This window comes from Anarrhichthys ocellatus, unplaced genomic scaffold (assembly GCF_004355925.1).
Source record: "Anarrhichthys ocellatus isolate YVR2014 unplaced genomic scaffold, GSC_Weel_1.0 scaffold57, whole genome shotgun sequence".
NCBI classification, from domain to species: Eukaryota; Metazoa; Chordata; class Actinopteri; order Perciformes; family Anarhichadidae; genus Anarrhichthys; species Anarrhichthys ocellatus.
This window is the reverse complement of record NW_022280087.1, coordinates 2,152,101-2,174,574: the sequence shown is the minus strand read 5'-3', so window position 1 is coordinate 2,174,574 and position 22,474 is coordinate 2,152,101. Positions and strand designations below refer to the sequence as shown.

At 41.2% G+C, this 22,474-nt stretch overlaps 1 protein-coding gene across 1 annotated transcript; it reads left to right on the top strand.

Annotated features, from left to right (window-relative positions):
* The first annotated feature begins 334 nt into the window (after positions 1 to 334).
* Positions 335 to 21,794, top strand: sacm1la (SAC1 like phosphatidylinositide phosphatase a). Its single transcript, XM_031871300.1, has 20 exons — positions 335 to 448; positions 4,754 to 4,851; positions 7,764 to 7,838; positions 7,930 to 8,057; positions 11,100 to 11,249; positions 12,866 to 12,925; positions 13,007 to 13,040; positions 13,174 to 13,275; positions 13,386 to 13,471; positions 13,616 to 13,702; positions 13,785 to 13,853; positions 13,943 to 14,022; positions 16,214 to 16,312; positions 16,392 to 16,530; positions 16,680 to 16,749; positions 16,839 to 16,911; positions 17,006 to 17,099; positions 17,527 to 17,619; positions 18,534 to 18,591; positions 19,516 to 21,794. The coding sequence occupies exons 1-20, from the start codon at positions 420 to 422 to the stop codon at positions 19,650 to 19,652; spliced, it is 1,761 nt and encodes a 586-aa protein (XP_031727160.1). The 5' UTR covers positions 335 to 419; the 3' UTR covers positions 19,653 to 21,794.
* Positions 21,795 to 22,474: the final 680 nt, after the last annotated feature.

The following is a 22,474-nucleotide window of genomic DNA, read 5'->3' as shown; positions in this document are numbered from 1 at the left end:
ACAGATATGAGCCGCAACAAAAACTAAAGCTATCTGTCTTTGACTATTCATCCAAAATGTAAACTTGGCTGTATGAACCCATGGAATTTGAACTATTTGAGCTGTGGTTTGTGGGTTTTTCTGGAGGACCTATTTGACAGGGTACTCAAGCTCAACTCTGAAGCAGGATGGAGCTATTCTTTGGCTACTTTTCAATATTTGAATTATTGTACAGCAAAGGCAAGCTTATTGTAGTGATTGAACTACAAGTACCACCAATCGTTTCGCCTTGTGGATGCCAGGTTCTCTTGGGTTAGCCGGGAAGCAGCAGTTTGAGCACTACGCCCTCTGTGGGTTTTACAACTTGTATCTGGCAACACACTCAGACGCCACTCTCACTGCTGCTGTCGTCACACTGAGGTCAGGTAGACGGAGCGAAGATGGCGACCGCCTACCAGAGATATAATTTGTAAGTACATATAATATAGTGAATCGTTTTTAAATCGTTCTTTTCTAAGTCTGATAAAAAACAAACGAGAGGCAAAGCTCACGAGTGAGGGAAAGCAGGAGCTGGAGTTCATAAGTAGCGCTAGGTTGGATGACACAGCGGCTGGTCAGGTTAGAACAGGAACCAGTCAAGTTTCACTCAACACTTACTGTGAAGCAAACATGTTGGCATCTTTATGAACACTTGGCAGGAGACGTATACGGCTGACCATGTCTTCTATCGCCTAACGCTCCAATGAAGGGGTGTGTTTAGTGCGAACACGGTGGCACAAAGTTAGTTAGTTAACCTAGCTAGTAGCAGATGTTTGTTTGACGTTCTGGGTTAATAATCTATAATCAGGATAGTTCGACATATCCTTTCAGGGGTGTCAATGGGACTGTTGTTTTCTGACACATTGCTTTGAAACGTAACGTTACGTTCTTCATGCACTCACATGACTCACGGACCTCAGTCAGCTGTCTGTGGAGCGAACACTGACATCTGGTGAAGCTAAACGATAGCTGTCGCCAGCTAAGTTCTAACTTTTCTGAAAGTTGACAGAGCTCTCTGTACTTATCCAGACACGCACCCTGTTCAAACCGTACAGTCTATGTAACGTTACACATAGCTACAGTCCTACTGTCTGTGCCGTGTCAGCGGTAACGTCACTGTTCATTGATAGGATGGTACCACTGATGCTATCCCTGCTGTCACAGTCACATCAGATACACATGGTGAGTTTGTAAGGCTCATTTCTAAACCCCAATATATGTTCAAATAAAGGGGTTGTGTATTCCACCCGACACATCCTGGCATTGTGGAGTATGCTTTGAAACAGTATTTACACCATTTTGCACGGAGATCAACCATACAGAAAATATAATTGAATCGTATGAATATATAAGATGTGAAGATTTAGTATTGGCTCATGACCTCAGCATTTAGCTTCATCTTGGCTCCGACTCTGTTTGCTTTTCTTACCTCACTTTAAAAAGGGTCTCCAGTACAATAATGGCCCTTTGTGACTATGATTACATGATGCAGTACCACAACAAAAACATCAGGATATTCACTGTGATGGATAACTTAAGCAAGTTAGTGTAAAGCACACAAACTGTTGGGCGTGGTCCCTAAACAGTTGGTGTCTCAGTATTATACTGACTGTTGGTGTAGCACAGGCATGTGAGGTGTGGAAGGCCAACAATAGGGTGTTTGTGTGGTTGTGTCACTACAGCATTACACGTCACATTCTTCTGCTCTTGGGACTTAAGCTTGGTTACTCAAGTTGTAGCAATGATCTCTGGTCCATTTAAAGCTGCAGTTGATACATTTATTGAAAATGACCTTTTGTCTTATTTGCTAAAACTATCACTATATCGTGACCGTAGTATATGACAGAGATAATCTGTGAAAAAACATCGGGTTCCTCTGCCTCCTTTTAGTGCATTGGCAAGATTCCACTGCACCTGAAGAAATCAACCAATCAGAGCCAAGGAGTCTCTAATATATGTATATCTCAGACAACTTAGTGATTTCTTTGTCTGATGTTGATGACCCTGTATAGTAGTGACTAGAGTAAGGGTTTATGACAACCAAGGACTTAGGTCTGGTCGTTCCTTTGTAATGGAAGCAGGTTTCTGTCATTAGTACTGTTGAACTGCAAAATGGTTATGTATTACTTCTCAAATTATTAGTAGTTTAATTAATGAAATCTGAAGAAAAAAATGTATTGTTGTTATTTTGATAAAGTGTAATATTGTGTAAAATGGACACAGACAGAGGACACAATGACAGATGGAGTGTCCTTATTTCACCGATAGTGTGTGATCCTTCAACTTAGGACTTGAATGAAGAAGAAAGTGAGAGGAAGAAGGTGTTGGAGATGGCAGGATGGCTCTTTACCTTTTTAAATAGTAAAGGGTTGGTGGGCAGAATAAAGTAATCACTTTCCTCTGGCCAGGCTTGGTAGTGGACCACACAAACTTGGCCCAGGAACCCCCTTCAGCTTCCTGATTCCTGTTAAGGTCTTGGTGAAGCAGTTTTCAATGAAATGATCACCACACAGAGAAGATAACATTTTGATTAAACGTTACAACAATCAAGATGTCACTGTTTGCTGCTAGCTGTCTATAATAAAGGGCCAACACCAGGATTAATGTTACCCAAATGCTAGCTAGCTAACATTCTAGCCATAACATTCTGTTAAACACAATTATCCAAATGGTAGCTGTACATTTTGGGAACCCGGCTAAAGCGTAACGAGATCTTTCTGGTGTCCCAAGCCTCGTTTTGAAACCAAGATGGCGATGCGTGTGATGGTGTGAATATATGAATCTGAACTGTAAACATTCCAAATGTTCCCTTCTGCGGTGTATGTTCATATAATATGCCTCACCAGACTGCACCCAGAAGACATTAAAAGTTGTTCATCAATCACAATTCAATTAAATAAATCTGAATAAAACCCATTGTTTTTTTTCAATGACAGGGCATAATATTATATATTATATTTATAATCGAGCCAGCAGAGACAGTCTGCATGTTTGTTTTTTCTATAATAGCTGCCTGGCCTCCTGTCACGGCTAGCCTCCCCATATGCTAGTGAGAATCAGTCAGTGTATGTGGTTCATGAACGCAGCAGAAAAACATAGCGGAGGGCTACACAGCTAACGTTAACTGTGCATCTAGTTAGCGTTAGCTGAGACTGAAAATGTGTCACTTTCAACATGAGCTCAGTTCAAGCTTGGCAGGGAACTACAAGACTGCATCATAGATAAAGTCAGGTAGACAGTTTAACATGGATGTATTAAAAAGAAGAGGCAGACCACATTGGTAACCATCTCAGCTCTAGCTAGCATTAGAAAGCTAACAGCTCGCTCTCTATGCAGCTGTGAATGAGCATGATCTGACCTGGTTGATTCAGGGCATGACAAAATAATAAGTTGGGTCAAGTAATAGTAGCCAGTGAAGTTATTATAGTAGAATAAAAAAGTACAGGTGCTGGTATACTGTCATTTTATTCCAAAAGTCGTAACCAAAGCAAATGAAGTAAAGGTCGGGGTCAGGGCCGCTCTAAGAAGTAAAGTGAACGCACCCTTGAGGTAGGGATCGTTTCGTTGGTCAACACTTCACCTTGCATTCTGATGGTTGGGGAGTTCTGACAGGGTTATTGCACAGAAAAATCCAAGAGCAGTTGTTTCACAAGCACACAGAAGCAGAGAAGCAGCCCAAGTGTTAGGAGAAGAGCTGGAGCTGGAGCATAGGAAATCTGTGCCAGCAAGAATATATCTGAGTGCAAACAGTTTGACTGAAACAGAGCAATTCCAAGTGCAAGCAAGGGCTATTTAAGTGAGGGGACAGGGTGAGCATTACTAAATGTAATCAATGCTCTTGAATAAAGAGTACTTGGGCTCCTCTACATCTGGACACGTGGATCTAATTTTCTTTGTTGATGTGTTGGCCCTCCATATTAAACATGTCCACTTGGTTCAGTCCAATTCCTTGCTGGGGGACCATTGCTGCATGTCATACCCCTCTCTCTCTTTGTTTCCTGTTTATAATGAATATATAAAAAAACATGTTTCAACTTAAGACAGTATTAAGTGGTGGAACTCTGGCCTAAAACAAGTCGGGAAAGAATTCTTGGACATTATGATAAACGTGTAGGTGCTTGTAATTGCAAAGGACACATACAAAGGCTGCTCATGAATAAAGGCTGGGTAAAAAGCATTTAGAGCTGGAATTACCTGTACCCTAACGTCTCACATGATAAACTAAACATATTGTTTATTTCCACAGCAAGTATTCCATCAGTGCACTCTCACTGTCTCTTTAGAATACAAATACGAACGTGATCGGTTAATACTACTCAGACTACAAACGGAAACCAGAATGCTTCCAATTCCAAAATCTTGTCTGTTTATAGAGGTTAGAAATAAGTAGTATGACATGACTCTGTTGTTGTACTGATGGAATCACTGCTGTGGAAATGTATATTGATTCAATTAATAAAGACAAATTAAATTGGGAACAGATAAATAAAAAGGGGAAATGTATAACTATGAGGAAACATGGCTGGTTCCCAATAAGAGAATTTTCTTGTACCCACATTCTGCATTCACAATGGTATCCTCTTCTGTAAGACATTCCTGTCTTGACTAAGAGAGAGAATCCCAAATAATTTTCTGTAGCACATTGTGAGGCTTGGTGAACCTGAATAAACGTGTTCAAGCTGTTTATCCCTGGATAAAAACTCAACTTTAATTCAACTCCCTTCTTCTTTCCCAGGCACACAACCCCAGAGAAGTTCTTCATAGAGGCCTGCGATGAGGGGGCTGATGCTGTGCTGGCAATCGACAGGGTCTCAAATGAGATGACCCTCAAAGGTAGAAAGTCTGACAGTTCATTGACAAAGACGCTTTAAGCTCTGGTTGAAAGCTCTCACCACCTTTGAACCCTCAGCTTTAAGCTTTGTTTTCACTCTTCACATGTATTGACTGCATACTATAGATTTTCTTTGCTCAGAATACATCAAAAATATAAAAAATGTACCTTACAGCTAGCCATCAATTACCATTATCAGGAGCGTGTTTGGTTATCGGCAAATATAAAAAAAATAAATTATTGACATCAATAGAATTATTAATGTCAATAAGATTATTAATAATTACAGTGCACCACCCTGAGATCAGGGACCAATAACCAAACTATAATCAATTACCAACAAACAATCTATGGTTTGTGTGTGTCGTCTCGTACGTGACCAAGCCATGCGAGACTACAAAATGGCGTTTTGGAGAGAAAACTATGAAAATGGTGGATGTAGTTTCAACGACAAAAACGGCGGAAGAGAGATAGGACAACCAAAATGGCGGGTGTAGTTTTGTATGTGATCATGCAACGCAAAACTACAAAAATGGCGGTGGGGCCACGATAGAGGCCACGTTTGCACACCATGTGTGTCTGAGATGAGTTGCAAAGCCTGTGTGTGTGTTTGTGTATGTGTGTGTGTATGTGGGTTAGTTAAACAATAAAGGAAAAATAAAAAACGCTCAAAACAAGGCAGATCATCACCGTCGCAGTAAAATACAGGAACTGTTTCTCTCTCACACAGAAACCCGACTGGGGCACTCGGCACTGGTCTTTTAACTGATAAAGTTAGTTACCAACCTCACTTGCTGTGACTACCGAGTGGATTCCTCGGAAGTTAAGGGAATTTTCTTCCTTACGACGAGCAAATGTCGACTTTAACAGGAAGAGAACGGCGCATAGAAGTTATCCGTTCTCTTCTTCAGGACCAAAAAACTGTCTATTGTTTATCCAGCGACTGTAGAACTATTCCTAGGTTTTCTTGAAAGCAACAACGTTGTTCGAATCACGTGGGATGGCACAGAGCTGTAGGTAGCGCTGGTTTTTATAGCCTCAGTGATGGCAGGGCTGTAACACTGGGAGCCCCCCCCCCTGTGGAGCCTGTGGCCCTCGTCCAATGAGACCTTAGCGTCGAGTTTGGACCAAAAACCACACGTAGGTGAGATTTAACGTCTGGTTGGGCTTGGTGTGACTTTAAATCAGGCTGTTGAACCATGTAGGCCTAACTCTATTTGTTCCAACCGTACGGTGAAGTCCCAACAGCATGTAAGGGGTACATGTTCTAGCTTCATCAGAATCAGAACCGTTTATTGCCATGGTATGTTGCACATACAAGGAATTTGTCGTGGCAGGTGGTGCATAACATTTAACAATCAACACAGTGCAAGAAATAGAAACATATTAAAATTTACAATAGAGTATAAAATAAAGTGCATAACAAACAGATAGCAGTACTATAAACAAGTAAGTTGAAGTGTAATGTCAAGTGTGTTTAAATAAAGAAACCTTGAAGGGATGTGCAGGGCAGTGACCGGTAAGAAATTGTCCTGGGGGTGTAAGAGTCAGAGTCAGTGGGGGTCCTGGGCTTTGTTGATGAACCCGACTGCAGAAGGGAAGAAGCTGTTCGTGTGGCGTGAGGTCTTGGTCCTGATGGACCGCAGCCTCCTGCCAGATGGAAGGGGCTCGAACAGTTCATGTCCAGGGTGAGAGGGGTCGGCTACAATCCTTCTTGCTCGCTTCAGGGTCCTTGACGCGAACAAGTCCTGGAGGGACGGCAGATTGTAGCCAATCACCCTCTCAGCAGAGCGAATGATACGCTGCAGTCTGCCCTTGTCCTTGGCTGAACAAAAAAGTTTAACACAATCTCAAAGAGTTTTTTTTTCCCTGTATTTCAACATACAGTAAATATCTGTATAAATGGACAAAGGAGAGTGTCATATGAGAACCATTGGATGGAATGATGGTACTGTCAAGAAGTTTACTGATGAAGCTTGATGGTAGATTTATCAAATTCATATTCAAACCTCTCCCAACTCTTGAGCTTCACTACGGACATTTTTGACTTCTTGATTTTGAATTTTTCCATCATTTTGGCTGTGTTTATGCATATGACATTCATATCCAGTAAGTCTATGATACACTGTGTAGCCAAAATACAGACACTCAGACCCTTAAGGACAAAAATGTCCCACTGAAACCCGTTTATAACCACATTATTTGATCCCACTGCCATCACAGTATAACATCATGTTATATGATTTCATGTCAGGCTGTCATTATATACCCCTGGCTTTAATAATGTAGTTGTTACTATTTTTCATCAGACTGAGCCTGTTTCTCATGTTTGCCCTCTGGGGCTAATACATGCTATTTTCCTGGTTTTCGTGTTGGTGTTGTTGCTGCTGTATTGTGCTGCAATGTCTGATGCTATGCATCATAATCAATGCTGTAGCTAATTAATCAGACTTTATAACAGCCAAAACAAACAAACAAACTGAGTAAACGCTAGCACAAATATCATCAATATGAGGTGAGAAAACCCCAGAGGTAGGATCTGAAATAGATAACGCTCAACTAAAGCCCGACTTAAAAACGCTAGTTATTGACATTTCCCTGACTGAAAAATAAATTAATTTTCTGCCTTTTTTTCATAAAAACAACTGTGGCATTATTTAACCAAAAGGGTTAAAATTCTGAAAATGAATAAATATTCGTAGTTACGATTAGAACTTTTGTTAAACATATACCCACTAAATCACTATGGAGGTAAAAATATAAGTTGTATATACATTTGTTTGTCTTATCAATCTTTCTGACAATTAATAGTTGAGTCACATTACCAGGAAGTTTATAAAGATAAATTAGAAAGTGAAATTTGCAGCGCTTTGATAAAGCATGTAACTTGTGAACCGTTGCGGTGCTTTCCCAGGTAAAAAAGACGTCCCCCCCTCAGCGGTCACCAGACCTATATGTGGCATCATGGGAACCGTCCGCCTGGTAGCAGGTAGGTACCGTGGTGTGGTCAGTGCTTTGTTAAACATGTCTTTGAAGCCTGTGCGGTAAAACAGCTTTGACTGCCCACTTCCACCACACAGGGATGTACCTGATAGTCATCACCAGGAAGAGGAATGTGGGCAGCCTCCTGGGCCACGCTGTGTGGAAGGCTGTGGACTTTGACGTGATCTCTTACAAGAAGACTGTGCTGCATCTCTCAGAGATCCAGGTCAGCAAGACTATTCTCTCAAAATCTGCAAAAGACAATGCTTCTAACGGTCTACACAATACATTGAGCTGCAGAGTCACCCTTTAGAAATGTTGGTGCTGGTGTTTCCATGCAGGCACTGCTTAAGTACAACCTGAAGTATTCTTATTTCAAAAATAACTTTTAATGTACTAGCTCTGTCAGAAGAGAAACGCAACATTTATTTGAATGATTCCAAAGCTGTCTTAGTCCCAGCTGGCCTGGATCGCAGTTTCCTCTGCTTCCAGGACCAATCTCTGGACTGGACACGATCAAATGAAACTCTTCTGACTCTGGGTGAGATGGGTTTCACAAAATGTTGCTATGTATTTTACTTGGAAAAACTTCTGAAAGCTTGGTTTCAAATCTTAAATATTTCTCAGCAGCATGAAATATTTCTGACTGAATAAGCAACAATGTTATTTACTAAGAGTGTAACAGTCTGATCTGCTTCATCTGGACTGGGTGGGTGTGGTTTGATCAGATTTGATTGAGAAAAGAAAACAACCTCACAACTTTCATCACATTTTGATTCAGAAGTTGTTAAATCATGATTGGTGCACTAAAATATATAACAAGACATGTTTTTTTTCTTGCTGAGCCCTGTAACTCTTTAAAGCAGTAATGGGAGTACAGACAAAAGTATAATACAGAAAATCTCTCAACTCCAAATTAAATTCATTATCCACTTTCATTTATGAAGCAGATAATAAAATGAAACCTTTTTAGGGTTTAAGCTTTCACTGCATTTCAAGAGATATATTTTATTTCTTTAAGTCATCCACAACGATTAATATGTGTTGTGTATTATCTTTCAATAGCCTTTGGGAATTATCTTTATTAAAGATCAGATAGATTACTAGTTCATATTTGTTGATCCACGTTGAAAAACACTCTGTTCTGCCAACTTGTACGAGTGAGACCTCATGTTTCAGGATCTTTCTTCACACTGCTATCTAATTTCAGTGTAGCAGGCAGTGCATTATTTATCTGCCGCTGCCTCTATTCCCTGGTATTGTAATTGATAGAGCAGCCTTGGCTGAAAACTTTGTGCTTTATGGTAAAACATTGTGTGGACTGTAGGACTACTAAAGGACTGTAGGACTACTAAAGGACTGTAGGTTTTAGTAGCAAGTACAAACTAGTCCAAGTATGAGGACTGGTAGAACAGGATGGCACTGATCTAGTGAGAGGAGGGTAGGAAAGCAGATGGAGTGAGTGAACAGTGGAAGGTGGAGGTGTAACTTCAGTCTCCACTCTCTGTGCTAACTGGCTTAGCAGACACATCCTATTAGCCCAGCAAAGATGCATGACAGTCAGATCTGTTTGTTTCCTCTTCAGAAGACTGAAGAGCAGCAGCATAACCTGTCAAAAAGAGACCTACCCTTCACCAAGCCCCTCAGCTACTGTTGCTACGCCTGTCAAGCTATTGACGGTGATAATGATGATGTATTTATTTCGAAACAATGGGTCCTTGATTTGAGACGGAGGGAAGGAAAAGCCCTTTCTCATTTCTAGTTGCCCACTGTCCTCGTCAGCTGAACTGACATCAAAGGGACATGTTGTCAGCTGTAGCCAGCTAGTTTACTCTCTGACTTACTTTCTAATCTTTCTAGCTGACTCGTTTTAAAACTAGAAATTATGAAGAATGAAATATTCACATGACGGCTACATACATGAGGCCATGCTAAAAGGCTAAAGCTAACCGGTATTATATTTAATTATAAATAAAAATGTAAAGATATTTCCAAAGCAACTTTCCCAATTCCAAATTTAAATGAGATCCTCATCAAAAGGAGGTAGTTAATGGCTTGCTTCGTGCTCATCAAAGACTTACATTTGTGTGATCTGAAAATATATATAAACCATTTCGATTCGACCACCTTTTCTTCTAGCAGCACCCTCAGGGCCCTGGAAGTGGTCAGGCTCCAACAGGGTGATACGGGCCAAAAATCATATCTCATTTCTACCGTATGACAGGGTTGAGCTGACTGTTTTAATTCAATACATACAATATATTCATGCTATTTTTAACAATGTGGTGTTCTGCATTACTCATCTAAAGGGTTACTGTGTAATTCATGTTACCTTGTTAAACAGTATAGACTTATGTTGGATCCCATCATATGTTGGTCTTGAGGTGCTGCAGTGTTTATTGGTATACTAACTGACACCTACACTGTATGCTTACTACCAGCTGACAACATGACTGTCTCTGTCTCTCCACAACACGCTGCTCTTAAAACATGCTGCACATCACCTCACAAAGATCTGACCATGTTTGAATCACATACACAGACACAGGGAAATATACATTTTATGGTGGAAGTGGATCAGCTGATTGATGGCTGGCGACGTTTCCAGCAGAACATTGCCAGACCTATTTTGAAAAAGCAATGGCCGACGGTGTAACGTCATATCTCAGTCAGTCACTCAGTGGGAGAGGTTTGCATGCAGACACAGAGGGAGAGTGGGGGAGGTTTACATGCAGACACAGAGGGAGAGTGGGGGAGGTTTACGTGCAGACACAGAGGGAGAGTGGGGGAGGTTTACATGCAGACACAGAGGGAGAGTGGGGGAGGTTTACATGCAGACACAGAGGGAGAGTGGGGCGGGTTTGAGAAGATACAGGTTGTGAAACGCAACATCAAACTATGGATACAAACGGTTTTGTCTCGTCCTACATCTCGTTTGAAAATATATCGATATACCTTACAAAGTCGATACACTGCCCAGCCTGACTACTTTAACAGTCCCACTCTCAACTTGAATGTTTTACTAGTTAGTAATACTAACCTGCGCAGATGGTCCATGCAGGGAGGTATTCTCATCTCAATGTGGGTGGAAGAGAGAGCTGCTATCAGTATTGGCACATACTAGAGTGAAGGAATCAGGAAAGAGAAGGTTGGATCGGTGCATCCCGAACACACAGCACCAGTATAACATGAGTATGCAGTTCTCTGCAAAGTGCATCGTCTGTTGAGTTTGCTGAGTACTAAAAGTCTGTTGTCTTTCCGCCTCTAGTCTCAGGAGAATAAGACTTTCCTGTCCATGATAAACAATGTGCTGATGACAGACGGCTTCTACTTCTGCACTGACTACGACCTGACGCACACTCTGCAGCGGCTGGCCAACACCAGCCCTGACTTCCAAGAGATGAGTCTGCTGGAGAGGGTGAGACATCCAATCAGTTGCCTCGCAGAGTTTCACACTATTTTCTTCTGGTCTGAAATGCCCAAATAGACCCTGGAACAGAAGTGATTTTCTGTATCACATCTGTTTTTGTGGCTTGTATGCATGTATACGACATATCAACAATACAGGGACCCACATATCAAATTTGACTCTACAGAGCGACTAAAAAAATCTCAAAAGATTGTGAGGGATAAATCAGGAGCCAGGCAATGGGTGATATCCTGTTGTTTTCTTATTGTGAGCAAATCCCATATGCATGAGCCATAGAACTCTGTTCAAATCTCATCAATTTGCTTGCTGTTGTTCCTTCATTACCATGAACACACACACACTGTAGTTTATTCTCACTCAATCCACAATACAAATACTCACTAGAGCACCAAATGTGGATTAATCCGCCACTAAAAATAGTCCCCAATAAATGCACAATTTCCTCCTGTTTGAGTAAAGTCTGCTGAGATCTAAAGAGACCAGCTGTTTCAGGGAATTACTGAGCCTTTACCTTTAACTATATACTGTATATACTCGGTTGTCAGTTTACACCTGGATAAAACTCATTCAGTCAAATTCCACAGTGAAACTATTCGAGAGATGTTGATTCAACTGTATTTACATATTTGTATACTGACAGGTGTTTCTATTATTTTGTCCACCCCATTTATATTGACGAGGGTAAGCTAAATAACAGAAACACCTCCTGTGTGATGCAGTACAGTGCAACAGCAACACAAACTGCATTCTCCAACATGACCACACAGTGTAATCATCTCATTAAAATAGTTCCAGATGTGAATGTGAAGCACATTCACATCTGATTATTCACATGGAGTTCAACTCTGGTAAACTTTCACCTCCACAGCCAGTGGTCACTGGCCTGCATTCACACATGTGTGATGGTACCTTTGACTGCAAAAGTTTTAGCTAGGTGTACCTAATAAACTGGAAGCTCTGTGTCATTGTGAGTTCAGTAGGAACCAATGGGCTTGGGGCTGAGAGCTACAGATAGGAAGTCAGAGAGAAGTGAGGGACTGACAGTGTTGTTTTTGGTCTTTGCTTTTGATTTGTTTACAATAACAAAAATATAGTTCTTTGTTAGTTTGTAAATGGTTTGTACAAGATCATAAGGTAGTGGAGTTTTCTATGTACATTGTTTACACAAATATGTGACAATGCCGAAAGGATTGCCTAAATTACTGCTCAAATGATTGACGTATAATAGTCTTTATCAGGCACCCGCCCATTTGATTCTGATTCAGAGGGCTATTACGATTGGAAAACAAAAATGTTTGATTTCTATACATTTGTTTTTCTCACTGTGGGACTACTTGCTACTTTTAAAACATAGCGTGTTTATAATCATCCATAATTGAAATAAACATAAATGTGCTTCCATTGTCCATTATTAATACAATCTGTATAAGATCCTGCATCTAAGCATCCATTTCCCCACCCCCAGTACGTACATTGTTTATCCATCATTTTTGATTCTATTTAGTTCTTGGTAAGCTAATGCTGATCATGATACACATGATCATTGTGATAAAGAGGATGAATAATGTGTTGATAAATGACATGGTGTTTCTTGTGGTTTTCAGGCAGATCAGAGGTTTGTGTGGAATGGGAACCTCTTGAGAGAGCTGGCTGCACAGCCAGAGGTAAGACTGCTCACCCGTTTGTTTTTCACTCCATGTTTTTCTACTTATTTCATTACAATAACTGTCACTGTTTCCCCATAGCTTCATAAGTTTGCACTTCCTGTGGTCCATGGATGTATCCTTTTTACTAAATCTAATATCTGATGTTTTCTAATGGAGCATGAGGCATCTCATCTGATCTACAACACACGGTAGATAAGATGAGATCAATTCCTGAGCAAAGCCTTTCCTTGACCCTCCTGGTGCAGTCATCGTCATGAAGCCGTGTCGTATAAACGGAAAGATCTTTGAGTGGATCCTCATATCCAGGAGGAGCTGCTTCCGGGCCGGCGTCAGATACTACGTTCGAGGTAAACCCCCTGTTGCATGACACCGCCTCTTTGTTGAACTGCAATATGAAGGTACAACAGAAGCTAATGTTGTCCGCCTCACTGCTGACACTCTGTCCTGCTGCCTCCAGGCATCGACTCTGAAGGCCATGCTGCCAACTTTGTGGAGACTGAGCAGATAGTTCTGTATGAGGGAGCAAAGGCTTCATTTATACAGGCAAGTATGACAGCCGGCCCTGTTAAAGACTATGTGGCTCATTGGTACCTGGCCTTTTCTACGTTTTTCTGTGCAACATTTTGTCCAAAAGTTAAAGCATTCAAGTTTGAGAAATGCATATTTCCCTTTGTTTTTCATCCCCAGACACGAGGCTCCATCCCCTTTTACTGGAGTCAGAGGCCCAACCTCAAATACAAACCTAAACCTGTCATCAACAAAACCACCAATCACGTAAGAGCAGGTGTTTTCCTGTTTCTGTGTGCTTTTTAATAGTGAGGTGTGAAAATGCTAACCATGTGAAAACGTTGTATAGATGGATGGTTTCCAGAGGCATTTTGACTCTCAGCTCCTCATCTACGGGAAGCAAACTATTCTGAACCTGGTGAGGATCCTTAGTCAAGCTCTTTCCCTTCTTTCTTTGAAAGGAAATATCAGCAAGTTCTTCTGAGGCCAATTTGTGTGTTTTTCCAGGTGAACCAGAAGGGCTCCGAGAAGCCACTAGAGCAGGCCTTTGCCAAGATGGTGTCTGGCATGAACAATGGTATGCTCAAGTAAGTGTCCCTCCATGACTTCACTGAGAACATGGTCCCTTATGACATCATTCAGGTTACTCAGAGAAACCAGGTTACTGGACCTGGCTACTGTACATCTGTGTATACATATTTCATACCTGTGACGTTCTTCTGGAAGAGCAGCTTTCCTCTTTTCATACATTCATGTCAGTGTTTTCAAAACAGTTTGATATTAAGCCAGTCAAGCCTGTTCCAACAGCGGTCTGGTCTGGAGTACCGATTGTTACCACTAGGTGTCAGACTTGACTCAGTAATTGAGCTTCATCGCTCATGATGAGCATCTGCTAGTCAGTGTAACAGAGAACATAATAGAGGAGGAGGATTTGATGCTCTGCCATGTCTCATCCATTCAGTCAGAAAATGTACTTTCTAGTAAACAAACATTTCTCCCCGCCCACCTCTCAATGTCATCTCCTTCATGTTGGCAGTAAATTGCACATGTCTTGTCAGACAGTAGTGGCTCTGTTACTCTGTTTATGAGCAAACATAATACTGTGTTAATCATGTTTTTATATTGCTTATAATCAAAAGGAATACTAGTTTGATTTAGCAGTGTGACGGCATCAGCGCAGGTTGCTGATGTAGGTTGTGTCGTAATGAAAAAGGTGGGGGCTGTCAGGTTGTATAAAATCAAACCTGTTTAAGCTCATACACCGGACTGGACCGGCAAACCGGCACTCAACCCAACTCTATTGTGTATCTCTGTTTCCAATATAAATGTTAGTGAGATCTGTGTTCTCCTGGAGAAATCCACCTGGCTCCCACGTAGACCCCACAGAAAGAGTTTGTCTGTTAAAGCCACATACGTATACACTGATCTTAATAATTACTACGATATCTATCAGTTGATTGTTAACATATTGTGAATTATTATAAAGGAGAATTAGACAATTAGCCCACACAGTCTGTAAATAGCTAATCATATTTAATACCAACTGATAGAATCATCAGACCTTATCTACTTTTTGATTGATTTATTGACACCTTCACTGTAATGTTTATCAAGTCATGCCACAATGAATGTTAATGTAAATGAAGATAATGTATCAGTCCTTCATTCATTAAGTCCATGAACATCTGTGTTGATATAGAAAATCCTTTGCTTTCAGTGCTTTGTAATTCTTACTGAAGTAGCCCGTCTAATGAAGATCCGCTGTCTGTGCAATCAGTGCAATTATTTATGTATTTTGTCATCAATTGTTTAGCTAATATTTACTCTCTATCAACATGCTCACATTGTTTTGAAGTGCAGGCTAGTGGTCATAAAATAGGGAATGTTGTTAAAGGTGAACTATGACCATTATCTCAATTCATACACAGTCCAAGAATAGTAGTGAACATGAACCACTCTCTACCAAATCCATAAACTAGAGACTAAAACTCAGATTTGTGATGTCATCCAGTCTAAAGTGTGGAACCGGAAAGATGTTCTAGATGACACTGAGCACCAGGGGAATGTTTATGGCTCCATCTTCTGTTTCACAACTGACAACACTGCAATAGAACAAAGCTCATTTGGGTATTAAAAAAAGAAAACGCCACCAAATAAGTGTCCCCTTCATCATCTATGGAGCAGCTGCACACTTTCTACAAGATGACATCACCAGTTTGAGACTGACTTCTCTGCTTTCTGGCTTTGAGAGAGATTAGCTCATGTGTAAGCATATTGATAGAGCTTTCCTCAGCCATAGAGTTAACATGTCTGAATTCTTATTTTTTTTTAGGTGTTCTCCGTTGATCTAAACTATTTTATTAGAATATTAAATGACTGTAATGAAGTAGCCGGCTGAGCCAGCAGCGGTTGTTTATGGAAAGCTGTGCTGTTGTTACATGTTTTATAATTATGCTGGGTGTGCCAACTTGAGATTTAGATGGTATAGGAACATCTGGGCACACCTGTTGTTGCTGCTACTGCTGCTAGGGGAACCAGGCTTCTCTAATCCCCCAGCCCGATCACAGAAACCAGGTGTGAGAAATCATCTTCCTGGAGAAAGCCGGCTGTAACACAGTTACATTTGTTTAGTTTGGTAGACACCTTCATTTTTCATCTATCTCTCGTTAGAAACTGTAAAGACGACATCTAGTTCTGCCACTTCTGTAACAATGAATGCTGAAGACATCTCCTCCTAATCTAACTATGACACTATGACATTGTGTCCTCTTTCCTCAGTTACATCGCCTTCGACTTCCACAAAGAGTGCAGCCACATGAGGTGGGACCGTCTCCAGATCTTAGTGGATGATGTCGCTGAGACGCAAGATCAATACAGGTAACTTCACCAGCATCTGTTCGGGGCTAATATCTGTTGTGTACTGTGTAGGAATATTCAGACCTTTCTCTGTGTGTAGTTACTTCATGGTGAACCCAGACGGGAAGACGGTGGCCCAACAGAGAGGACTCTTCCGCAGTAACTGCATGGACTGCCTGGACAGGACCAACGTCATCCAGAGCCTGCTGGCCCGACGCTCCCTTCAGTCTCAGCTTCAGGTATTTTGAACCTCACTACCGCTCAGCCTTTTTAGAATCGAGGAGTAAATCCCATGTATTCACTCATGTCATGTTATTTTGGAAAGATGCAGGTTATTGAATTTAACATCCTGAGTCTTCTTCTATGTAATGTGCCTGTGTGTGCACAGAGGATTGGGGTTCTGAATGTAGGTCAGCGGATTGAAGAGCAGGCCGAGTTTGAAAAGATCTACAAGAACGGTAATGTCCTCTGTATGCTCGACTGTAAGCATGTGTTGTGTGATGAGTAGAAGTGAGCCCTCACTGTTCTCTGTGTGTGCTCTAACCAGCATGGGCTGACAATGCCAATGCATGTGCTGTTCAGTACGCAGGAACTGGAGCCTTAAAAACAGACTTCACAAGGTACAGTCTGTTACATCCTACACCACACATCAGTTGACCGTGTTGTTTTCTGGATCCCCCGTGCACTAGTTTAATAACCTGATGTCTCCATCAGGACGGGGAAGAGGACCAGGTGGGGCCTGCTGATGGACGGCTGGAACTCAATTATCCGCTACTACAAAAACAACTTTTCTGATGGATTCAGACAGGTATGATGTCTATGACAGGATGTGTTGTAGATTCATCATCATTGAAATAAGTGGGAAACTTAATTACCAATATTCAGTAGACTACACTAACACAAAGCTGCCTTGAATTTGGCAGTGAAGACAAAAAGATATCTGCACACCTTCACGACAGCAGAATCTCTTTAACCAGATTGTGGTTAAATGTTCAAGTTGCATTGACTCGTTGAAAGATAGACGAGAATCCACAGACTACTTTAGTGCTTCTATTTCCTGTTCATCTCACACTATCAGTTCCAATCTATACATAGCAAGCTTTACCACTTTAACCTGTCATGTTTCACATTTCAATGAAGCTGTTGATGAAATGAGCCCCAATAAGAAAAGAAATCTGATTTAGAATGGTGTGATGAGTCCAGTCAGGGTGTCCATGTGGTTTTGTTGCTTTCAGGATTCGATTGACCTGTTTCTCGGTAACTTTGCTGTCGATGAGTCTGACGGACCCACTCCTCTTCGTGTGCAGAAGGACTGGAAGTTCCTCACGGTCAGTATATCTGCATTGTCCCTCTCATCAGCAGCAGCAGCAGTTCATGTGACTGTTAGTCTAACCCAGTGGTTCTCAAACTTTTTCTGTCGCGCCCCACTTTGGAGGAAGAAAAATGTTCATGCCCCACCGCCCCAACAAAATTGTAACAAAATGGTCTATGTTGAATTTTTATTGAAATAACATTTTGTGACTCCTCCGTCTGTGCCTTTTCAAATAATAGAATAAAGAAAATTGCAATCACTTTTAAGTAAACCAGATTGCTCCATCAGACAAAAACAAATACAATGTGCAATCACTTTGTTAGAACAATGCAAATAAAGTTCTATATGTGCAAAAAAGAACTACAATTTGGCAAAAAATAGCTTATTGCAATTGGCTGCAATTAACCTGTTTTGCACTAAACATCTTTTCAAGATAACAATAAAGTGCAACCTGTGAAAAACTAAACAAAACAAGTTTCATACTATCCCCAGCTAGAGTTTTCAGACATAAAACACAGATTGGTTTCCTCATCTCCTACCACGTTCACTGTGAAACCCAGAGCAAGATAGGCGTCATCATATTTTCTTCTTGGCTGTTTGCCTCGGATACACCGCTTGCGGTTGCTTTTCTGTTCCCGCCTGCCAAATGTCTCTTCATTTGGAACACTAAGCCACACATGTGAGTCGCCAAGGATCATGGCCGTCGCGCATGTGCAAGCGTAACCTGTTAACGGCGTAACGTAAACATTTACACGAAAGTACAGGCATTTCGCCATGTATTTATTCATTACTTAAAAAAAAAAAAAAAAAAAAAGATTTCTGCATTTCCCCCTGTGCCCCACCTGTAATACCACCGCGCCCCACTAGAGGGGCGCGCCCCACAGTTTGAGAACCACTGGTCTAACCTTTTGAATTCTGCTCTTTTTGCAGCTGCCCATCATTATGCTGGTGGCATTTTCTATGTGCATCGTCTGTCTTCTCATGGCCGGTAAGTTCTTCTCTGCCTGTCAGCGTACACTTTTATCATCTCTGTTGGTTCAGTCCATCAGGGCTGAAATCTTATTCTACTAACTTCTTTAAAGCTACAGGAAATTGTAATTTGTGAATGAATAGGTCTTAACATTGTTAGTGGCGTTGCTATCAGCTCATAGAAATGTTATCAATGGCTATTTATTTCTTCCCTGTTGACTTTGTTAAGTTATACTTAGATATGCTATGCTATACACGACATCTGTTCAAACTTACATTCTTCTCCCGGTAGAATGAACTTAACAGTTGAGAATAGTGACTTTTGTCTAGTAATAACACAAGTGAATATCACAAGGACTATTACAGAAGAAAACCTGTCAATAGACCCTTCCTAAGTCCCGCCCCCTTTCGCTATGTGCTCCAATAACATTTGAGCAAGCTTGGAACTCTGCAGAACCTCAGTCAATGTTCCCCTTTCCTGTTCTACTTAGATATGCTATGCTATATACGACATCTGTTCAAAGCTAACATTAGGAAGTCAAGTCACTTAACATTGGTGTCACAATCTTCACGGGCACATTACATTCTATATAGTCAGATTTTAAGTTATCTAATGTTAGCAACGTGACCAATGACTGTTCCACTGAGTCTACACAGGCTATGTAGCCACAGCAGCAGCTCCACTCCTCCGTCTGTGTCGACACAGATGCAGAGGAGCAGCACAGTACAGTCGGTCAGCCCGACACACAGCCGCTATAGTGTTCAGTGTAAAACCAAAGAAATAGACGTCTGTGTAGACTGTATTCATTCAAATAGAAGTGAATCTGGTCAGATGTGTGTGAGATGGACGGCCGCGGCTGAAGCACCTTTAGCTGAAGAGCTTCAGGAGACCGCTTCTTGTGGTTTTGACAACCAGAAAAAATGACTGCAATTTGTCTTGTAGGTGACACGTGGACAGAGACCCTGGCCTACGTGCTGTTCTGGGGGGCTGCTAGTGCCATCACAGCCACTATCATCCTTTTCAATGGCCAAGACTTTGTGGACGCCCCCAAACTGGTTCACAAGGAGAAGCTGGACTGAGTGTGTGTGTGAGTGTGTGTATGTGAATGTGAGGAGTGTCTGTAGTCTTCTTCCCCAGGTCTGGACTCCAGACTGATCTGCTGCCTCCATTCTACCCTCCACACCTGTTTGTCTACAACATCTTTTACCTTCTTCAGTTGTTCTGCACACACTCTGTCACATGGTCTACCTTATAGTTACATACTGTATCTTGAGGTTGGTTCTTCTGGTTTGTTGGTTTTGTTGGTGTTATGTTGTCAGTTATACAGAGACTGTGATGGCACTTTACTTTACTGTTTCAATTTTCTTTAGTTTCCTTTAGAAAAAACAATGTATAACACTACTGCTCATTTTCTTATTCCTTTACCATTCTTAAAATGTTAAATGTCATAATGCTATAACAAGCATTTTTCTGTTGTGCTTCAGTACACGCCTTTTAGTGAAAGGTCCTACACACCCACATCCGTGTTTTCATTACTCTGGCTGAGTAGACCTCCAGTCAGGGGGAAGTTTGGTGGAGCTATGCTGAAAATGTCATGATGTCACCAAACTCTATGGACCAATAGAAATGATGGAGCTTGTAAGATGTCCCGCCCTAACGGGTCCAATGAAACCAACAGAGGAATGAAGGAGGTGTTACGTGCAGTTTGGACATCTTTTTGAACTTGTGGGCAGAACCAAGCTGAGACACTATGAAGTTGATGTGGTGAACACCTCTGTTTGTTTGGTGTAGGGCCGCTAGTGTACACAGAGTTATCAGAGCTTTTTCACTGTAAGAAGCTGCCTGCTGCTTTTTGCACTGTAAAACCAAAACAATGAGCTGAAAGAAGCACAAAGCTCTGTAATGCTTCAGAGATGCTGATAATTCTGTGTTCATCACCAGAGATTCCGTGCTTTATGGTTAGATGGACCTTTCTTATTCTAGGTAGCTAGCTACATATGTAGGAAGACAACAGCCCTATTCTTAATTCTGCCCACAAAGCTCTGTTCTAGGGATAAAACAGCCGACCTTTTTGAGTCTCTTAACAGATGGGAGATGTGAGCATCTCATCGAGGTCTGGAGCCACATTCGTTTCTCAGTCAGAACAATTAGCCTGTAGCACTTTTTACCGTCATGGTCTATGTCCATCGCCGTGTCCCTGGGTTGATCCATGGCAGCATGCAATGTTGTCAGTAAATGTCAGTAAATTCTTCACATTGTGGCTTTGATTGTAATGTTACCTGGAGATATCACACGTAGTTCTGGGGTCATCAGCACTTCAGTGTCTCCATTATGTTGAGAGAACAGGCGTCTGGTGTTCATGGTGTGTCCATGTGGGCTTCATCATGCCACTCATGTTTGAAAGGAAGAGGGCCTATGCACAATGTTACCATTCTGACCTCCATTTGATATCTTTATATTGCAATTTCTTATTCTAGCAGTCTTAAAAACTAGTGTCATGCTGTATCTTGAGAATACCAGATAATTATGTTGTGGTGAAGTCCGAACACTTTATCTCCAGATGATCATTAACAGTGATTCAATTGCATCTCAGACCTAAAAGCGCATTAGTAACCAGAGGCTCCACAGTTTACAGTTTCCCGTGCACCGTGGTTCAGTTTCCTCAGAGGATTGATGATTTTGCTTTGACACTCAGATGTTAATTAAAGATGGAGCCTACGATAGTCTTCTTTAGCAGTCTGGCCCCCCTGCCTTCTTATTCTGTGTATTACTTCACATGCAGGATGTGTGCTGTTAGTTGTCCATGATGTGTTCAAGATCATTCCTGCAGTGTAAACATGATCTCATGTATCCGATCAGAACTACTAGTGGTAGGCTACAATACATTAGGTGAGTGATTGATTTGAATTTAGTCAAATGTTTATTTAGGCATGACCATGCTAGCATTTCCAAGAGGTTGTTTCCTTCTGATCTGAACTATGTAACTTTGTGTAACAGTATAGGTCAAAGTCCACTTACTTCTGGAGTCCTAAAGTCCCCAAAAATAGTCTTTAAATCTTGTGCACACAAGAAAAGAACTTGTGAACAATAAAATATATTTTGTGAACAGGATGATGTGTAAACAAGATAAGTGTGTGTAAGAAAGAGCTGTGTGGGAACAACATAACCTATGCACATTCATATGTTGTCCAACAAGACAATAAAGTGCAAATAAGATCAAACATGCACAAAATATATGGTTCTCTTATTTACTCAACCTAGTTTGTGTGATAAAAGACAACTTGTGACTTGAGGTTAGCTAGACTTTCGATGCTCTTTGTACGTTGTTGTGGCGCTGCTAGTGAGCTACAGTAGTAAGTGGACCTCGAGCAAAGTTTTTCTGTTAAACTAATTTTTACAGGAACATCTGGTATGTAATGTGTGCAGTGGAGGTGAAATCTGTCTCATGGACATGTTCTTGTAATTCCTTTTACATTTTACAATGAGAGTTGGATGTAATACAGTATCATTTGTCAGTGGAAGTGCTGACGGTCATTCAGCAGCACCTTAGTTGAAGTATGCTTGGCCATGTTACCCCATCATCATAAGAACAGATCTGTCCACTGTGTGCTGCTGCAGGTTCCACAGGTTCTAACAAGCTGCTGCACTGAGGTGTGCGATGCGATATGTGGTGTAACATGACTAGCTCACTTTACTGTGGGCCCTTTGCTCTTTCCTGGGGATTTAGGGGTTTAGAAATTTATTTATTCTTCTTCATTTAAGGAAATCAAATAAATATCCAAGCGTTCAAAATGAAACACTTTAAACATCTTTTTGCAAGTTGTACTTGGGATCATTCAGTTTATGTCCACAACATTGGACTTGATTAGGAAAGGCACACACCTGTCTATATAAGACCTTA

What these genes read in the sequence shown, in the direction of transcription:
- sacm1la (XM_031871300.1), top strand. Translation starts at nt 420, where the DNA reads ATGGCGACCGCCTACCAGAGATATAATTT. An exon ending in AGATGAGTCTGCTGGAGAGG is followed by an intron (nt 11,250 to 12,865) that starts GTGAGACATCCA and finishes TGTGGTTTTCAG; the next exon opens with GCAGATCAGAGGTTTGTGTG. An exon ending in TTTCTGATGGATTCAGACAG is followed by an intron (nt 17,100 to 17,526) that starts GTATGATGTCTA and finishes TGTTGCTTTCAG; the next exon opens with GATTCGATTGACCTGTTTCT.